Source organism: Fonsecaea erecta, assembly GCF_001651985.1.
Source record: "Fonsecaea erecta strain CBS 125763 chromosome Unknown Scaff13, whole genome shotgun sequence".
Taxonomy (NCBI): Eukaryota; Fungi; Ascomycota; class Eurotiomycetes; order Chaetothyriales; family Herpotrichiellaceae; genus Fonsecaea; species Fonsecaea erecta.
This window is the reverse complement of record NW_017387256.1, coordinates 418,648-435,026: the sequence shown is the minus strand read 5'-3', so window position 1 is coordinate 435,026 and position 16,379 is coordinate 418,648. Positions and strand designations below refer to the sequence as shown.

General features: G+C 53.0%; 7 protein-coding genes across 7 annotated transcripts; 4 read left to right on the top strand and 3 right to left on the bottom strand.

The window, feature by feature from the left end:
- Positions 1–1,604: 1,604 nt before the first annotated feature.
- Positions 1,605–2,800, top strand: AYL99_11058 (hypothetical protein; the record flags this gene model as incomplete). Its single annotated transcript, XM_018842564.1, has 3 exons — positions 1,605–1,722; positions 1,830–2,601; positions 2,680–2,800. 3 exons carry the CDS (start codon positions 1,605–1,607, stop codon positions 2,798–2,800), a joined length of 1,011 nt encoding a protein of 336 aa, XP_018687977.1.
- A 781-nt stretch (positions 2,801–3,581) lies between these two features.
- On the top strand, positions 3,582–6,392 carry AYL99_11057 (hypothetical protein; the record flags this gene model as incomplete). The annotated part of the gene is made up of 1 exon (XM_018842563.1): positions 3,582–6,392. The coding sequence occupies one exon, from the start codon at positions 3,582–3,584 to the stop codon at positions 6,390–6,392; it is 2,811 nt and encodes a 936-aa protein (XP_018687976.1).
- A 1,290-nt stretch (positions 6,393–7,682) lies between these two features.
- Positions 7,683–8,558, bottom strand: AYL99_11056 (hypothetical protein; the record flags this gene model as incomplete). The annotated part of the gene is made up of 1 exon (XM_018842562.1): positions 7,683–8,558. One exon carries the CDS (start codon positions 8,556–8,558, stop codon positions 7,683–7,685), a length of 876 nt encoding a protein of 291 aa, XP_018687975.1.
- Positions 8,559–9,777: 1,219 nt separating this feature from the next.
- AYL99_11055 (hypothetical protein) lies at positions 9,778–11,078 on the top strand (the record flags this gene model as incomplete). The annotated part of the gene is made up of 3 exons (XM_018842561.1): positions 9,778–9,894; positions 9,943–11,019; positions 11,073–11,078. 3 exons carry the CDS (start codon positions 9,778–9,780, stop codon positions 11,076–11,078), a joined length of 1,200 nt encoding a protein of 399 aa, XP_018687974.1.
- A 426-nt stretch (positions 11,079–11,504) lies between these two features.
- On the bottom strand, positions 11,505–12,225 carry AYL99_11054 (hypothetical protein; the record flags this gene model as incomplete). The annotated part of the gene is made up of 2 exons (XM_018842560.1): positions 11,505–11,896; positions 11,943–12,225. 2 exons carry the CDS (start codon positions 12,223–12,225, stop codon positions 11,505–11,507), a joined length of 675 nt encoding a protein of 224 aa, XP_018687973.1.
- Positions 12,226–13,211: 986 nt separating this feature from the next.
- AYL99_11053 (hypothetical protein) lies at positions 13,212–13,966 on the top strand (the record flags this gene model as incomplete). The annotated part of the gene is made up of 2 exons (XM_018842559.1): positions 13,212–13,673; positions 13,856–13,966. 2 exons carry the CDS (start codon positions 13,212–13,214, stop codon positions 13,964–13,966), a joined length of 573 nt encoding a protein of 190 aa, XP_018687972.1.
- Positions 13,967–14,347: 381 nt separating this feature from the next.
- AYL99_11052 (hypothetical protein) lies at positions 14,348–16,044 on the bottom strand (the record flags this gene model as incomplete). The annotated part of the gene is made up of 4 exons (XM_018842558.1): positions 14,348–14,842; positions 14,898–15,135; positions 15,194–15,691; positions 15,743–16,044. The coding sequence occupies 4 exons, from the start codon at positions 16,042–16,044 to the stop codon at positions 14,348–14,350; spliced, it is 1,533 nt and encodes a 510-aa protein (XP_018687971.1).
- Between the last annotated feature and the right edge of the window lie 335 nt (positions 16,045–16,379).

The following is a 16,379-nucleotide window of genomic DNA, read 5'->3' as shown; positions in this document are numbered from 1 at the left end:
GTAGCAAGAGAATGAAAAAGGTGCAGAGTGTCCACACTCCAGATTCAATTCCCAGAATATCGAGAGAGGGCCTGTTCTCTCGTGGCGCTAGTGAGCCAGATCGTGAACAGTCTACTGAACTCTCTGAGCACACTGTTCCACCTAGTCGAATGCCTGGGGCTTCCGCCGTCTCGAGGTGGGACGTCTTTGAAGCGAAGCCACAACATATGAGGGGGGGGATCCTGGCCAAATACGTCTCTCGCTGTCCATACAGGCATGGATAAGCGCAGTTCCCCAGGCGTGACGTGGAGGAGGCAAATATGCGAGCCAATTCCAGCATCTGCCGCCCCCGGAAAGGAAACCACCCATTCCCAAGATCGAACTATTTCTTCGTGGCCAGGGTGACCCTTTGCACCGGACTAGCACGAGTCGGTACTCCATTGTGGCGGGGGACGCAGAGATTGGGGAGTTGTCGAGGATATGCAGATCAATATTATGCGTGCAATCGGGGAAGCCAGGTCAGGACGTGCTCTCTCAATGAATTCGTGAGGTCGTGTTTGGCACGCCAAAAGACACGACCCAGCTGACGATCAGACATTTTCGACACTGATGAGAGTCTGGTATGATCGGAGGCAGCACGTCCACTCATGCCCAGGTTCTGTCCCGGTACCGCATGGCCCATTGCTGTCTCCAGACCTTGTCTTTTTCTTCTTCCCACCTATTCAGCCAGAGAAAGGTACTGGCCATACCCTTGGTAGACTCAACACGGGTTCTGAAAAGTTCCAGAGGTCGTGTCTATGTTGGTCACGTGAGAGACTTGACGTTCTATTTGCAATGGAGCCACCAGTGCTGTATTGTCAGATCAGAAAGGCCTCCCCACAGTCACCTGGAAGGACGAAGTCACTAGGGTTTGCAACAAAATAATTTGACGGAAAGGGCGGTGGGACAACAAGGGCAGAGGGTTGTTGATGGCCTTTTTGTCAGCTCAGCTCATTCGATTGTTTGCCGTTGTCGGCTATAGGTCGTGACAAAAGCGACAGCGTGTTCAGCCGAGACAATGAGGACCTTGGTGGCAGACCGGAATCGCTCAAATCCAAACCACACGGGCTTGTGCATGTCCAAGTTCCGGCGCGGTTCGACGATTTCGCGCTCTGATTGACACCATGTCGCTGACCTTCCTACTTCAGTTGAGATTGTTTGCCATTCTGAGTATAGCTCTTTCAACCACAAAGTCTCGTAGCAAATACGAGGGAGCCTTGCCGCCTGGTCGTCCGTCGATGCAATGGATGCGGCAAGTATGCTCCATCCATTAGCATTCGAAATTGTCTTGCCGTTGAGATCTGTTACCGTGGAGTTGAACTGATCGTTTTCCAAAGAGGAGCGTTCCGTCTAACTCAAACCCTTGCACTCACGCCATCAGCATCAATCCTCAACGGAGTTCCATTACTTACCTCCGCTCGTGCTTTATCCCCGTACACTCCGGTTGAAAGGAAACGTATGTGGACACAAAGGGGGACCATGACGGGGGGCCCCTATATAATGTCACAGATGACCCCGGCACTCCACACACCATTTCACTGAATTCCGGTCTGCGACTTCGACAGAACGGTCTGCTTTAGTGCATGATGGCGTCTTCCAAAGACCTCCCTCCCTTGACGAAGAGCTACTTGAAGATCTTCATCGAGTCTCAATTCAGGGCCAAACCTTCACAGCTTCCAAAGGGGACCAATCTCTCCGGCAAAGGTATGTAAACCACCCGTCATGCCATTTGGGATAGTTACCTTGACATCCGTACGACGGCCATTGTGCTGATATGACCTTTGAGAGCACATCAGTCGCGATCGTTACAGGCTCCAATGTTGGGATTGGGTTCGAGGCTGCCCGCCAGCTGCTGTCCTTCAGCCTCTCTACCCTGATCCTTGCCGTCCGGTCTGTTCAAAAAGGCGAAGCGGCAGCTGCCAAGCTGTCAAAACTGTATCCGAAAGCAACTATCAAGGTCTGGTCCTTGGACATGTCATCGTACAAGTCTGTTGAAGCTTTTGCCAAACGGGCAGAATGCGAATTGACCCGTCTGGACATGGCGATTCTCAACGCTGGGATCGGCAACCCCAGATTCGAAGTGAACGCTAATACCGGCCACGAGGAGATGATGCAGGTCAATTACCTTTCGACAGCGCTCCTTGCCATTCTACTCTTACCGGTTCTCAAAAAGAAATCGCCACCAGACGGACCGGGTCGTCTGTCGATCACAAGCTCTGGACTGGCCCTGATCGCCAAAACCCCGGAAAGTAACAAGGGAATCTTGAAGTCACTCGACATAGTTGAGACTTTCAATCCCTTCACCAATTATTCTGTGTCCAAACTTCTTGCCCACATGTTTCTATACCAGCTTGAGGACAAGGTCTCGGCTGACGACGTGGTTGCGAATCTGGTGGACCCTGGCTATGTCAAAGGGACTAATCTTCAGCGTCACCTCACTGGCCTGAGAGCGGTAGTTTCATGGCTCTTGGGAGCGGCGACAGGCAGAAGTCCAGCACATGGCGCGTCAACGTATCTTGATGCCACGATCTCCAAGGGCAAAGAGTCCCATGGATGTTACCTCGCAGACTGGCAGATCCGGCCGTAAGTGGCTGACTCTTCCCGCCTCTTTGGTCCCCAGATGCATTGGAAAAGGTCACTGACGCAGGCATTGTCTTCTAGGTTCGCCTCAATCTTGTACACCCCAGAAGGCAAACAACTTATCGAGCAAGTATGGCGGGAGACACTGGACGAATTTGACTTTGTCGATGCCCGAGGCATACTGGATTGGATGAAGGAATGAGAGTGAGGAGAGGGATTCAGCTTGTCTCGATTCAGGTTGAGGTCGGTTGCAGTTTGATCGACTCGAGGATTCAGACAGCAGCAGAAGCGAGGGTCCTACCTCTAGGTCTAGAGGGTGTGCTCGATCCAGGATGCAGCTACTGGAAGGAGCTGTACCAAGCGCTCGGTGGGCAGCGACTGGTGTCAGTCAAGTTGGGTGTGGAAACACTGTGGTCAATAATTCCAAACTCTCACCACGCAGTTCGACAGTTCGGAGCTTGTTGCTTAGCGGTCGTTTGCCGAGCTCCGGAGTCTTATAGGCGAGGCTGGGGGACCTTAGGACCTGATAGGCAGCCAGACGCCCGGAGTCCAGGCGCTAGTGGCACCAGTGGCTCACCCGAACCGATCAAATCCCGACTGGCTGGCGGTGCTGGCAGGTTCCAGCAGCCACTGCGCGGCAAAACAACAACCATAACCATGGCTTCGTCATTCCCAAATGGCATAAACTTTCCCATATTCCCCTCTTCCCAGCCTCCCACCTGGCTGCCTCTTGAGCATTTCCTTGAGTCATCTTCTTGTCGACGTTCTCTTCTGCGGACATAGCATTCTCTTCTTGTATACTCTTCTTTGTTGTGCGTTTTTCGTGCGACGTTCCCGGCTGCTTTGAGAGTCAGCCCGAGTTACGCCACGACATCCACGTTTTTGTTCAACCTTGAACCTTGTTTCAGTTCAAGCCGGCGTCGCTGCTGATCTCTCCATTGAATATCATCTCGGAAACCACCAGTGATTCCCACGAGTCCAGCATGGAGCCGACAACTCCGGCTTCCGAAGACGTCGAGATGAACCTGAGCGCCGATGACCCACGGTCGTATACCGAACCTCCCCCCCATATAGCTGCACGGTTCCACCGCAAATCCTCTGTGCGCCGAAAGTCCTCTGCGAACTCGTCTCGTCGAAGCTCGCTGTCATCGATCCACTCTCATTCCTCCGCGCTGTCGAGCCATGGCGGACCCCGCAGCACGCACATCGCGCAACATCTTCGACGAGCTTCCATAATTGAGAGCCGAAAGGCTCGCCTGGCGGACCGCGCCGCACATGCTGAACAGGTCAGGCTCCGGGCGGCTGCCGCAAAAGCAGCGCAAAGGGTGTCATACAGTGAGGAGAAGGCGTTGGCCGCGCAGGCGGCGCGGGAAAAATTGCTCGCAGAGATTGCAGCCCGTTGTGAGGAGGAGGTGAAGCGGGCCAAAAAGATTGCTGAGGAGACCAAGGAGAAAAAGGCCGCTGAATTGGCCAGACTCAAGGAAGAGATGGCCGAGAAGTATGCGGAGGCAGACAGACGGAGGACTATGTACCAGCAAGGCACACGGCGGTCGAGGACAACTTCACTGGCTGCGGTCGAGGAGAAGAAGGTCACCCCAACAGCATTGAAGCGAACGAATCGCGTCTACGCTGCCAAAGTCATCCAGCGGTCCTGGCGGCGATACCACACGCGCAAGATACTCTCGGATTTTTCGGCCCTGGGACTCGATCTGCAGCGAGCGAAAGGGCTTTCTTTCGAAGAATTGACACAATTTATTTCCGACCAACGGACCACTGTTGCCACAGCGTCCGTTCTCAGACATTTAGGTGTCCTTGATAACGGCCAGGAAGACACCGGCGTTGTCCGGGTTTTCCTGAGTGCATATCTTATCCTCACACATCCGATGCAAGCTTTCAGCCATGGTGGGAGTCAACCCCAGGAGCAAGAGCTCATGGCAAAATCACGTTCGCTGGTCGACGCTTTCGACTCTTGCATTAAGAGCGTGACGACTCAGTCACAGCCCGCGGTCGAGGCCTTCTCCTTCGCCTTGAACGACTTTACCTCGACTTTCCACGCATGGAAAAGCCAGGACTTGGGTGTTCTTGTGGACATCATGGTCAGTTCATTTGTCAACTTGGACTTGATTCTGCAGGCCACCAAAGATGATCACCACGGCCACGTTGCCGAGGACTATCTTGATGCTGTCCGCCAGGAGCAGATCAGACTCTTGGCTCGCCTAAAACGACTTGCGGGTCCTGAGGAGGCTTTGTCAAGAGTTCGCACCGCCGTCAGGAAGGCTCGGAAGCAAAGAGCGGCAGAAAAGCGACAGAAAGGGACAGAGCAAGTCCCACGAGCCTCCACGCCGGCTGCCGAAGCGTCGAATGTGGCAGAGGGAACTTTGATGACTCCTCCTGCAACGCCTCGAACCGGTCGATCGGTTCAGATGGCCAGAGTAACACCTTTTCCTGATAGTCTATCCGAGATGATGACCCTCCTACCATCCAACCGGGAGATTGCACACGAAATACTGGTCAATGGCAGCTTTGAGGTACAACAACAACCTTGGACGGAGGCCCGTAAAGGGTTGATGAACTCGCTCCGGAATAGTATGCGTGCAGATCTCCAAGATGGAGACCGAGAGGCCACCGCGCGGTGGACTCACTCCATGGCCGGTCTCATCCGCGAGAAGCTGATGACACTCATCAGTTCACGACACCCTCTTTATGGGAAGGTTGATGGCTTTTTGGACCCGGCTTTGATCAGTCAACAGAGCCGGAACGGCATGTTCTCGTACGACTCCTTTTTCAGGACTGTCGCAGGGGTGCTCGCACAGATCTGCTCCCCGGGGCGAGACGAGATCGTGCGTGCCTTTGACACCAATTCGACCAGCGACACGGTTGACCGTCTGTTCGAACTCATCAATATTATCGATTTGATGACTTTAGACCACATCAATTTCCAGTTTAGATTAGCCTCTCAGGCGGTGCTGGAACACGGACACGAGCACGAAATTGCATCGTTTGAACGGGATCTTGAACAAGGTGTGCATACACTGGCAAGAGCCAAGGAGTGGTGGGCAAATGCGAAGTCGAGCGTGGGATCTCAAACCGTGAGTGCATCCGTGGTGTATGCCAGAGGTCTGACCGACCTGGTCCTGCGCAACTCACATCTTAGCTCTCGTGACATTCCCGAGACGCTGCAGCTTGACCATATCCGCCTGCTGCAATTACGAGCTCGAGTTTTCCATGTCGTGTCCGTTTCCTCGATTCTACTTACCACCAAGATCCGACTCAGGCGCAACAGGGAGTCTCTGTGGGCCAAGGACGCAGAACGGCTGATGGCTTTGGATCTGTTGAAGGTCGACGCCAACCGGATCGTCTCTCTGATCGAATCATCCCACATGATGCCAGAATCGACCAAAGAAGGCCTGGCCAACTTCGTCGGGCGGGTGCTGCCCACTGCCGCAGCTGCGTCGAGAAACCGCGATGCAGCCGTGCAAGCACAGCAGGATGCGGGCCATGATCGAACAATGAACGAGTCCGCTGGGACGAGTAGCGCAGATGTGTTCAGTGAGCAGATTGCAACCTTCCTTCTGAAGACTCTGCGAGAACATGTCTTCGCTAGACTCTCGGCAGCGAGCACGGCTGAGAGAGTCCGGACTACGACGGGCGCAGGCGAAGTTCTGGCACGCGCCGGTATGCCAGAGTTCCTGGAAGAGGTGAATCGACTTGTGGACACTCTCGACAGAGTTCGGCTGGTGGACTGGAAGTGTCACGAGAAATGGTATGGCCAGATTGCCAGCGAGGTTGCTTAAGAAGATGAAGGGTTTGAATATGAAGCGTCTATATATTGCGAGTTTTATACGGGTGCGGGGGACTCTCTAGGGTGATGGGGGCGCTGGAATGATGTACATCTTTTCGCAGACTGGTTGTGTTGTGTTGTATATATTATGCCTTTACGAGACCACGGCGCCGCGACGGGGGGTGGGAGAGACATTGACATACTCTGCATTCGATCGATCCACGATGACGAGGAAGAAAGAAAGAAAGAAAGAAAGAAAGAAAGAAACACCAAACAAACAACCAAACAAATAAAATAAACACTTGGGATCTCGAAACATGTGCACACATACACACACACATGTCGTCCATCTAGCAAGAAACAAATGAGTCCCGCGTCATCAGTTAGTTCGTGAGCTGAAGAGCACCGAAACAATGTCATCAATCTCGCACGGACAGCTAGCTAGCTGCCTCTGCCGCAGTCTGAGGCCATGATATTGATATTGATATTGATTGAGTCATTGAGTCATTATCGAACCGGTCCTGCTGCTGCTCGGTGTTCCATCAATTCCCATCGCATCCCATTCCATGCATCCCGACCGCATTCTTTCCCGGGGGATGGATTGATTGTTTTTTGCGTGTTTTCGTGTGTTTGTTTGTTTGTTTGTCTGTCTGTCTGTCGGTTTGTGAAATACTACCATTCATTCGTCCAGCTCGTTTTCCGCACGAAAGGGTTCTGTCCACGGGCCGGACAAAGTGGTGTGTGTACTACTGAGTAGTAGTAATATAGTACACAACAATCCCAAAGATAGCAAGCAGGGATCGACCGGTGTGGATATCGAAACAAGATTGGAAACAAGCCTATGGTGACGTTACGACCATTTTGTTCATTTTGTCACTAAGTGGTGTTATGGCCACGGGTTGATCGAGTCGAATCGCTTGTGCCTCGTATGTATCCATCCACCCGTCCATCAATCCATCAATTCATCCATTGTATCCTCGAGCAGCATGTCGATCCATAGCGAGTAGAGATGGCGGGAGCGCGGGGGAAACCAGGAATTGCCACAAACAATTGCAATGCATGGTCGATCCTAAGTCAGTTCAGCTAGCAAGCCCCATTCCGTCCGTTTAATTCATTCAAGAAAGGAATTCTTTTCATATCACTGCTCTTTCGCGCTTCTCTGAAATTGCTCTTGTGTTGAATGTAAAGTTCCACCTCTTCCTCCCTCCCTCCCTCCCTCCTGTGTGTGACATCCACTCGACGGTCTCGTTCAGAGCCATCATCATATGTCCAGCACCCTCTGCTTATTCCAATCAACTGGATATCAGTTCAGATACTTGTTGAACCAATCGGTAGCCTGCTTCGCGGCGTCGTGGTAGTGCTGCATGTCTTGCTCGCGGGCCTTGACGCAGAAGCCGTGGGTGGCGCCCTTGTAAATCCGAAACTCGTAGTTGTAGCCGCCCTCGCCGTCGCCCTTGCTCCCGCCGACGGCGTCGCGCAGCTGGGCCTCGGTCTTGGCCGCGACGTCGGCGTTGAACTGAAAGTCCTTCTCGGCGACGGCGCACGCGTAGGCCGTCTTGAACGCCTTGACCGCGTCGACCACCATGTGCGGCTCCTTGATGATGTACGACGGGTGGCCGTTGAACTGGGCGTCGATCAGACGCTGGCCCGTTTCCCCCTTGACGGCGGATTCCGTGCACAGCTTCGTGGCCGGCCACGCGCCCCAGCAGAAGCCTGCGACGCCGAGCTTGCCACCCGCCGGCAGCTCGGCGCGCACGTCGCGGGCGAACTTCAGGATGGTCGGGTATGGGTTCTTCGGATGGCCCCAGATCATGAAGGGGACAGCGTGCGGGAGGAGAGTCAGAACCGTGTAGGCCTTGGGTAGGAAGTTGATGACGCTCAGCGAGCTGCCCATCAGGGACTCCATCTTCTCCAGCACCGACACGGGCATGCCGCCCGAGTAGACGACGTCCGGGATCAGCACGCGGCAGCCGGTCGCCGAGGCGTACTTGTCGGCCAGGATCTTGTTGTTGACCAGCTTCAGCGAGAAGGCGTCGGGCAGGTAGACGATGGTGGATTTGGACCGCGCCGGGTCGCTGCCGCCGGCGACGTAGGTCTGGATGCCGTGGACGGTCTCCATCTTGCCCGTGGGCTCGGCGTGGCCGTGGATGGCGCCGCGGAAGCAGTCGGGACAGGACATGTTTGCTCTTTGCTTCTCTCTGTCTCTCTGTCTCTCTGTCTCTCTGTCTCTCTGTCTCTCTCTCTCTCTTTCTTTCCTCGTTTTAAAACCACGTTACAGGAGTGCTGGTCGTGGGGTCTTTATCTTGTGCCGGAGGCGGGATGGATGTTGGATTTGGATCAGGCGGAGCTCTTCAAGAAATGCCCTGGTCCGTGCGCTCTCCTGTCCAATAGTGTGCTACTCCCGGCTTGTGATGGGCGACATGTTGTGTATGATTGGTGGGAGCCGGAGACGACACATACATCCAGCACCTCGTCTTCCTCCTGCTCGCTCCGGTGGATGCACGGTCCGATACGTAGCGGCATCACTAGTGGCGCAATCGGGGTTGGTGGCCATCATCGGGGGTGATTTGGTGTTGTTGCCGCAGTTGAAGTTAGTCCGATTCCGGGTCGGAGGCAGATGTGGCCGAGTGTCCGCCAGTATTATATTGCGCCGACAGGACACACCGGACATATAATAATTAATATTAATAACAAATTACTCAGCGGCGGATCTCCATCTCTGAATCATTTCAACCCCCGTTTTCAAATCCAAGACACATCGCTTTGGTAGCTGGATTACCTCTCCTGTAACATACAACCTCATTTGGCGTTGGCTCATTCAAAGAGGACGCCGACATATTCCAGGATGTGATGACCAGATGCTGGGGAACTGACACTATGGGATTTTTCGACTATCTCAGTCAGTTGCGATCCATGCAAGCCCCATCAATGGGCCTACCAGTCTGAGTCCGTTTCCCTATTTCTTAGCTTCGGTCTCTGCCTTGTTCGCGTCTATCCTTGTACTCTTCGGATGATTTCTTTTCTCTCTGAAAGGCCGCAGATGACACAGCCACCCAGAGCTAAACAATCCGCCGTAGCCCGGCGAACTTGCCAATTGACACATCCACCACATCTTCATCCCCCTGGTAGCCTACCGCATTCCCCCAGCTCCTCCTGGGTCAGCGTCCTTCGTCCTTCCTTGCTGTCTTGTCTAGCTCTGCCAGCTCCATCGTCCGTCAGAGCCCGCGGCATCTTCTGGGTGCAACTACCGAGTGCTCTCTGCTGAGTCCAGCAAGGAGAAGTCGAGGCTGTCGAGGGGCCCAGCGAAGCGAGAATCCACATACCACCACCTTCCCATCACCAAATTGCCGTGGTTCAAAACACGAGAGAATGTGTGCGTTGTTCGACGTCTACTTCACATGATTGTCTGTCAAGTGATAGCGGCCGTGCAGGCTGCCTTTGCTCGTGAGGACATCGTATTTTGCGTTGTCGAAGAAGTTGCGTTGAATTACTACAATGTGCCTCGAATACTCAATGTAAGTTTGATGTGACAGAAACGAATGAAGCTTTACTTATTATACTAGACCCTGGGTATTTGTGTCCCGCATTCGCAGCTAGATGCCGCAGCCAGACTGATCAATGCTCGCAACGATGTTTTTGTACGCACAGCGTGGACCGATGCACACCCCGACTGGAAGAAGCCATATCCTCGCTTCGAAGCATTTATTGAAGAAGACTACCTAACCCTTGTTATCTTTTCTGACACCCATTTCCACCTTCAGCCGCTCAAGCATTCAATCGTTGATCGTTCTGCATATAGTACAGCTCGTACTGCCTTCAGCACCGAGTTCAACTTCTCCACTGATCTATCCGAACTGTCAAGGATTCCTGTCCCCCGTCTGTCATCGCTCTTACAGGGACTGCTGAGGGGGGTTTGTGAGGCTCAAGACACCTACTCTGCCGTCTGCGTGGAGCAACTTGTTGATGGAATGGTACTAAGTGAAGCCTGGTGCAACACGCATCTCAACTGTGGTCGAGAAGAAGAGCTCAAATATGTTCTCGGCGTGATAGGAACCAGGCCACAACGTCAAAATCCATTTTTGGAGAGCGATTATCACTGCCAAGATGACCGAGAATTGATGATGATCCCGGGTACGCAAGAGCCGGTTCACGATCAGGAAGAAACTAGCGAAAACCGTCAATCCTGGACTTCGGCTTTTCAACAGGCTTGCTTATTCGCGCTCGCCCTCTTCCGAAGCACAATGCCTCGCTTGAAACCCCATGAAAACTCGGTATCATTTCAATATATATCAGATCTTCATCTGGAGAGCCAGCAAACTTACGACTTTGAGATCCCCCAAGTCTCGCCGTATTTAGTCCTGGCAGGCGACGTTGGCCGACTCAAGGACTACAGCAAATACTTGGAGTTTCTAATCGTACAATGTCAACGGTTTTGGCGGGTTTTCCTCGTCCTTGGAAATCACGAATTCTATGGCATCTCCAGACAGGAAGGGCTCGAAGTGGCCAGGTCGTTAGAGCTGAAACGATGTCTAGGCGGCAAATTGACCGTTTTGAAGAGAACCCAGTTCCACCTGAATCGAAGAATAGCAATCCTGGGATGCACGTTACACACCTCTATACCGAGCGAGTCCGAGTTATGGGTCAGAATGAAAGTTGCGGATTTCAGCCACATCGGCGACTGGACTGTGGAAAGCCATAATGAAGAACACCACCGAGACACTGAATGGCTCAAAACATCCGTACAGGATGTTGCACACGCGAATCCGGAAAGCAAGATACTTGTCGTTACGCACCATGCTCCCGTCCTTAAAAACACTTGCGACCTGAAATATTTGTCCAACCCTTGGAATTCTGCTTTTTGTTTGGATGTCCTCAGTTCCCAAGTGCCTTATTGGACTGGCGCCAGAAACATTCGATGCTGGATATTCGGGCATACACACTGGTCTACCCAATTTGTCTATCGTGGCGCCACTATCTGCAGCAACCAACGAGGGGTCTTGCAAGTCCCGCAGCCGAAAGCGCAAAATGAGGTCTGGCTGAAGAGACCTTTGTCCCATGGCTGCAGACAGAGTCAAAGGGAGTTCCTGGTGACCAGATCGGTCAACTTGTAGACCATGCTCAGCCACTATTCCAACAACGCCTTTTGACAGATGAAAGGAGGAGGATGCATAGAGGTGATTTCGAGGCTCCTTGCTTGTTTGATTGCCTTCTTGACATCGATACCAAGATTGCTAAACATGTTGGACAGCGAAGGGTACCTCTTGGCCGCCTTGCCAGCATCTTCTACATTGATTTGATGCACATGCTCTCGGAGATGCGACTCATGAGCGCACAAGTATTCAATGTCGTCGCAGTCAGAGGCTTTGGGCCGGTTTGCTGCCGCGTTCACTTTTCCCTTGAAAATGTACACGATTTCCAAGAGGTACATTGGATAACCTCGAGCCGGGACAGTCCGAATTGCAATGGTCCGCATTGTGGACTTCATGGCCTCGGTACTCACCGAGGCTTTGGTAGAAGCTATCTCCCTTAGTCTGCCATAGAACAACTTGAAATTCAAGCTTACCAGGAAACATCTCAACAAGTATATTTTCCGTCTTCTCTCCAACGATGAAAGCGATGTAGTCTTCTCTTTGACCAGGAATTCGATGCCAACCCGGCTTATTCGAGAATATGCCGTTGATGTCGTCATTTTCGGCGCCCACGAGGCAGTCGATGACCTTTGTGCCACGATCGTAACCAATTGCATTGATGGCCCAACCCCCGAAACATCCATATCCGATCCCGTTCTCTGTTAATACTTCATCAAGGTCAACGGCAGCCTGATAGAGCCTCATTTCTTTCGACATGATTATTCTCGAAAGTCGAAGGAGCTACTCCTAAATCCAAGGTAGAACCAGTTTCCTCTACATGTAGACCGTCTGGTACTCTATTGCACATGCTGTCAGCCTCGAGGAGTTGGTTATTGGAGGGCAGTGCGGCACGTGTGGCAGCCATGCTGTCGACACTCAACGAAAATACGTGTCAAAGGCTGTGTAACACATCCGCAAAGGCATGCAAGGATAGTAACAACGCATGATATGTAGTGGTAATGCACCAAAGCATCCTTTACTAGATAAATGGCACAGTTCAACGCATGGAAATAGACCTGCCCTGTCTTCTACTCATATAAGCGTACATCTATACATCACCATGGTCACAACATAATGACCCTCATTCAAAGGAAATAGTCATCTTAGCTTCTCCTCTTTTCCCGTTAGCACTCCTCTCACTGCTAGTAGCGAGCATATTCGTACGTCCGACGTAGGCTCCGGCATGGAGTCAGGTCTACTATAGTTATCGTAAATACTCTAGAGTCCTCCGTTAGCCTTGGACAGGGCTTCCTAGCTCGCTGGATCACTATGGGTTCTAGTTGCACGGCGAGACGGGTCCTCGGCACACCTACCTCCTTCTGCTGTTGCCGTTGGCCCCTCAAATGGCCTGTTTGTAACAACCGTCAACGTCTGATCGCCGTACATCTAGGCCACGAGGTCCCAGAACGAGACGCCCTTTATACGAAAAGAGGAGGAAGAATCATAATAGATTGTGTCAAAGGAGGAGGCCAGGAAGTGGGATAATTCGAAAGCCTTTTTCTTTTTTTTTCTCTCTCTATACGACACATTCCATCGCCCCCGGACAAAGGGGAGGATTTGAACCATGGTAAATGTCGAGATCTTCTCCCTTCCTCTTCCTCCTGAACATGGCCCATGATAGTACATGAGACGTATTCACCTAACTAACCAACCCCCCCAAAAACCAGATACATCCGTCGGAGGAGAAGGAGGATGAAAAGAAGATGACCCCGGCGCCGCACCACGCCGAGTACTCCCACTTCGCGTCGGCGACGAGCAAACCCGAGGCGTACGCGCAGGTGGTGTCGGCGCTGACGGCGCTGGTCGATGCCCAGCGCAACTGGGTGTGCAACCTGGCCAACGCGGCGTCGCTGCTGTGGCACATGTACCACGAGGCGCTGGCGGTTCCGACGGGCGCCGCCGTCAACTGGGCCGGGTTCTACGTGCTCGACCCGAGCACCTCCACCGGCGGCGGCGGTGGCGGCGGGCTCATCCTCGGCCCCTTCATGGGCAAGGTCGCCTGCCAGACCATCGCGCTGGGCAAGGGCGTGTGCGGCACCGCGGCGGCGGGGGGCGGGCAGAGTCTCGTCGTGCCCGACGTCGAGGCCTTTCCCGGCCACATCGCCTGCGACGGCGAGACCAAGAGCGAGATTGTCGTGCCGATTCGGGCGGCGGAGGGGGGGAAGGTGAGTTATATCGATCGCGTCCGAGGGTTCTCCCATGTTTCCTCTCCTGTCCTTTCCTTTCCTTTCCTGCTTTTTTCTGCCTTATCCTTCTCCTTCTCCTTCCTTGACAGTTACCTGGTTACGGAACGAAATGGGCACCCACGTGGACAAACAAACGCCAACCCCCGTCTAATGTACGATAGGTTGTCGGCGTCATCGACATCGACTGTATGCAGCTCAACGGCTTCGATGATCAAGACCGAGAGGGCCTCGAGAATGTCGCCGCCCTGTTGGGCTCAGCTTGCGACTGGTGACGGGCCGACCGCGTGGATGTGATCGAAAGGTAGACGGAACAAGACGAAAGAAAAAGAAATCACATTGTACAATTCTCGGGAAGGGCTCATCTGCTCTATCCGCATGTCAATACTTTTTTTCATTTTCTTTTCTTCCGTACCGGAGTTTCGTTTGTGGGTATCTTGACGTCGACTAAAAAGTCCTGTTTCTATTTCCCTCTCATAGCACTGAGCCAGCGGCAATGCGCTCACATTCCCACAGTTCACATCGAACAAACGCACATCACGAAGTAGATTCCCGCGCTTTGCTCCCTGCCGCATAGCTTCGCCCACATGTCGATCATAATTCATCGGGCGCAACTGCTTTCTCCTTCGGGGACATTCTTGCGTGGAGAACCGCCCTCACGAATGCATGCCCATATTCGCACCATCCGTAAAATTCGAGCCTGCCCTTGAACTCTTGATAATCCTCGAAACCTGCTCCTCGAGCTCGTCCCAATCGTCCGTCGAGACCTTGGTCATGTGCGTGTTGAAGTATTTCTGGATTTCCATTAACTTCTGCCAGTCGTCTCGGCTGCTGATGAACGTCACCGCCACACCCACACGCCCAAATCGACCAGTCCGACCGATACGGTGAAGATATGTTTGAGGATCCGCCACGTATCGACCTCCGCCGACAAACCGATCCGGAACATCGTAGTTGACCACCATGGACACGGATTGGACGTCGATACCACGAGCGAGGACGTTGGTTGTGATGAGAACCTTTGCGTGACCCATCCGGAAGGCGTCGATGATGACGTCGCGCTGCGCCCCTTCAATGCCCCCGGTCAATGATACGACCTTGTGGCCTTCGGCAGTCATTTTTCGCTCAATGTTGTGGGCGGTTTCTCGAGTCTAAGTCGTCCATTAGCCCAGCGAAACGGATCGCCTAACAAAACATGTCGCTTACCTTGACAAAGATAATGGACGAGCCGATCGTCATGAGACCGTAGAATTTGACCAAGACTTCGTACTTGGCATTGTCACTGTCGCAGTCCAGGTAGATCTGTTTGATACCCTCGACCGTCAAGTCATTGTGCTGGAGAGTCAACTGATTGGCGCCGGGAGCAAAGGTTTCGGCATAGAGGACGACATTGTCGGGGAAAGTGGCAGAGAATAAGACGATTTGAATGTTTTTGGGTAGCAACCTGCCAGCTCTGGTTAGTCGAACAGGCATGCCAAAACGGGAGAACAACGCAAACTCACGACTTGACACGAATGCACTGGTCACCGAGTCCTTGTTGATCGAGCATGTTGTCGGCCTCGTCGAGAACCAACACCTTGACTGATCTGACGTCCATGGATCGCTTGCGAATCATGTCCATGACCGTGCCGGGGGTTCCCACGATCACTGACGCTTCGATTTTTCGCGAGCGGCTGGCCGCATCTTGAGGAATGGCGGCGGCCACAATCAGTCCATCCACGAACGCTCCCATGACTTTGACGACCCCTTCGATCTGACGGGCCAGCTCTCTGCTGGGAGCCAACACCAGGGCCTGTGGAGTCTTGCGCATTTGTTCGCTGCTCAGATCGAGACGATGTAGAATGTTCAGCACGAAAGCGGCGGTCTTGCCCGTCCCAGATTGAGATTGACCGATCAGATTCTGAGGAGGGTTCATCAGGAGGAGAGGAAGAGTCTTCTCTTGGACTTTGGACGGTTTTCGGAAGTTCATGCTCACAACGCCCTTAAGGATGTTTTCGTTGCTGATGAGGTCAGTCGCTAAATAGAGAAGACTTGAAAAGGGCGCAACTTACAGCCCAAGCTGCTCAAACGACGTGGCCGAGTAGAGGGGGTTGTTAGGATCTGCCTGCATGTCCGCCAATTTGACCTCGACTTCGAAGTCGGGCTCTTCCAACTGCGATCCCCCAAAAGGCTCGGTAGCTCCATCGAGCTGTCCATTATTCTGTGGTGATGATTCCGACTCTTTCGCTTCCACGTTTGCAATGGGTGGTGGATTCTCGGTTGCGGGAGAGGCTACTTCATCTGCCCACGAAGTGGATTCGGGTTTGGAGATGCGGTCTTCCAGAGAGCCGCTGGCTGCCGGTGTTTCAGACATGGTGGTGAGGTGAGGAGGAGGAGGACGGGCGCTCTTTTGACAGGTGTGAGGTATGCGATGTATCGGTGGTTGCTTGAGGCCGGGAAGGGAGAACTTGAGTGAGAGAGAAGGTGAAATGAGGCCGAAGTGAACAAAGAAATCGCTGGCTAAAAATACATGCGGAAATACCGCTGCCTTTATCTCGTGTTTGCAGATTTCCACCACCAAGGCAAGGAATAGCCGATCAAAGGTGCGGCAAGCTGTGCTGGATGGTGTGAATGTTTTCAAATGATTCAGCCTGCGGTGCTGGAATGGAAAATTGGTGACTAGGAAATCAGATCCCACTAAAACTGTGG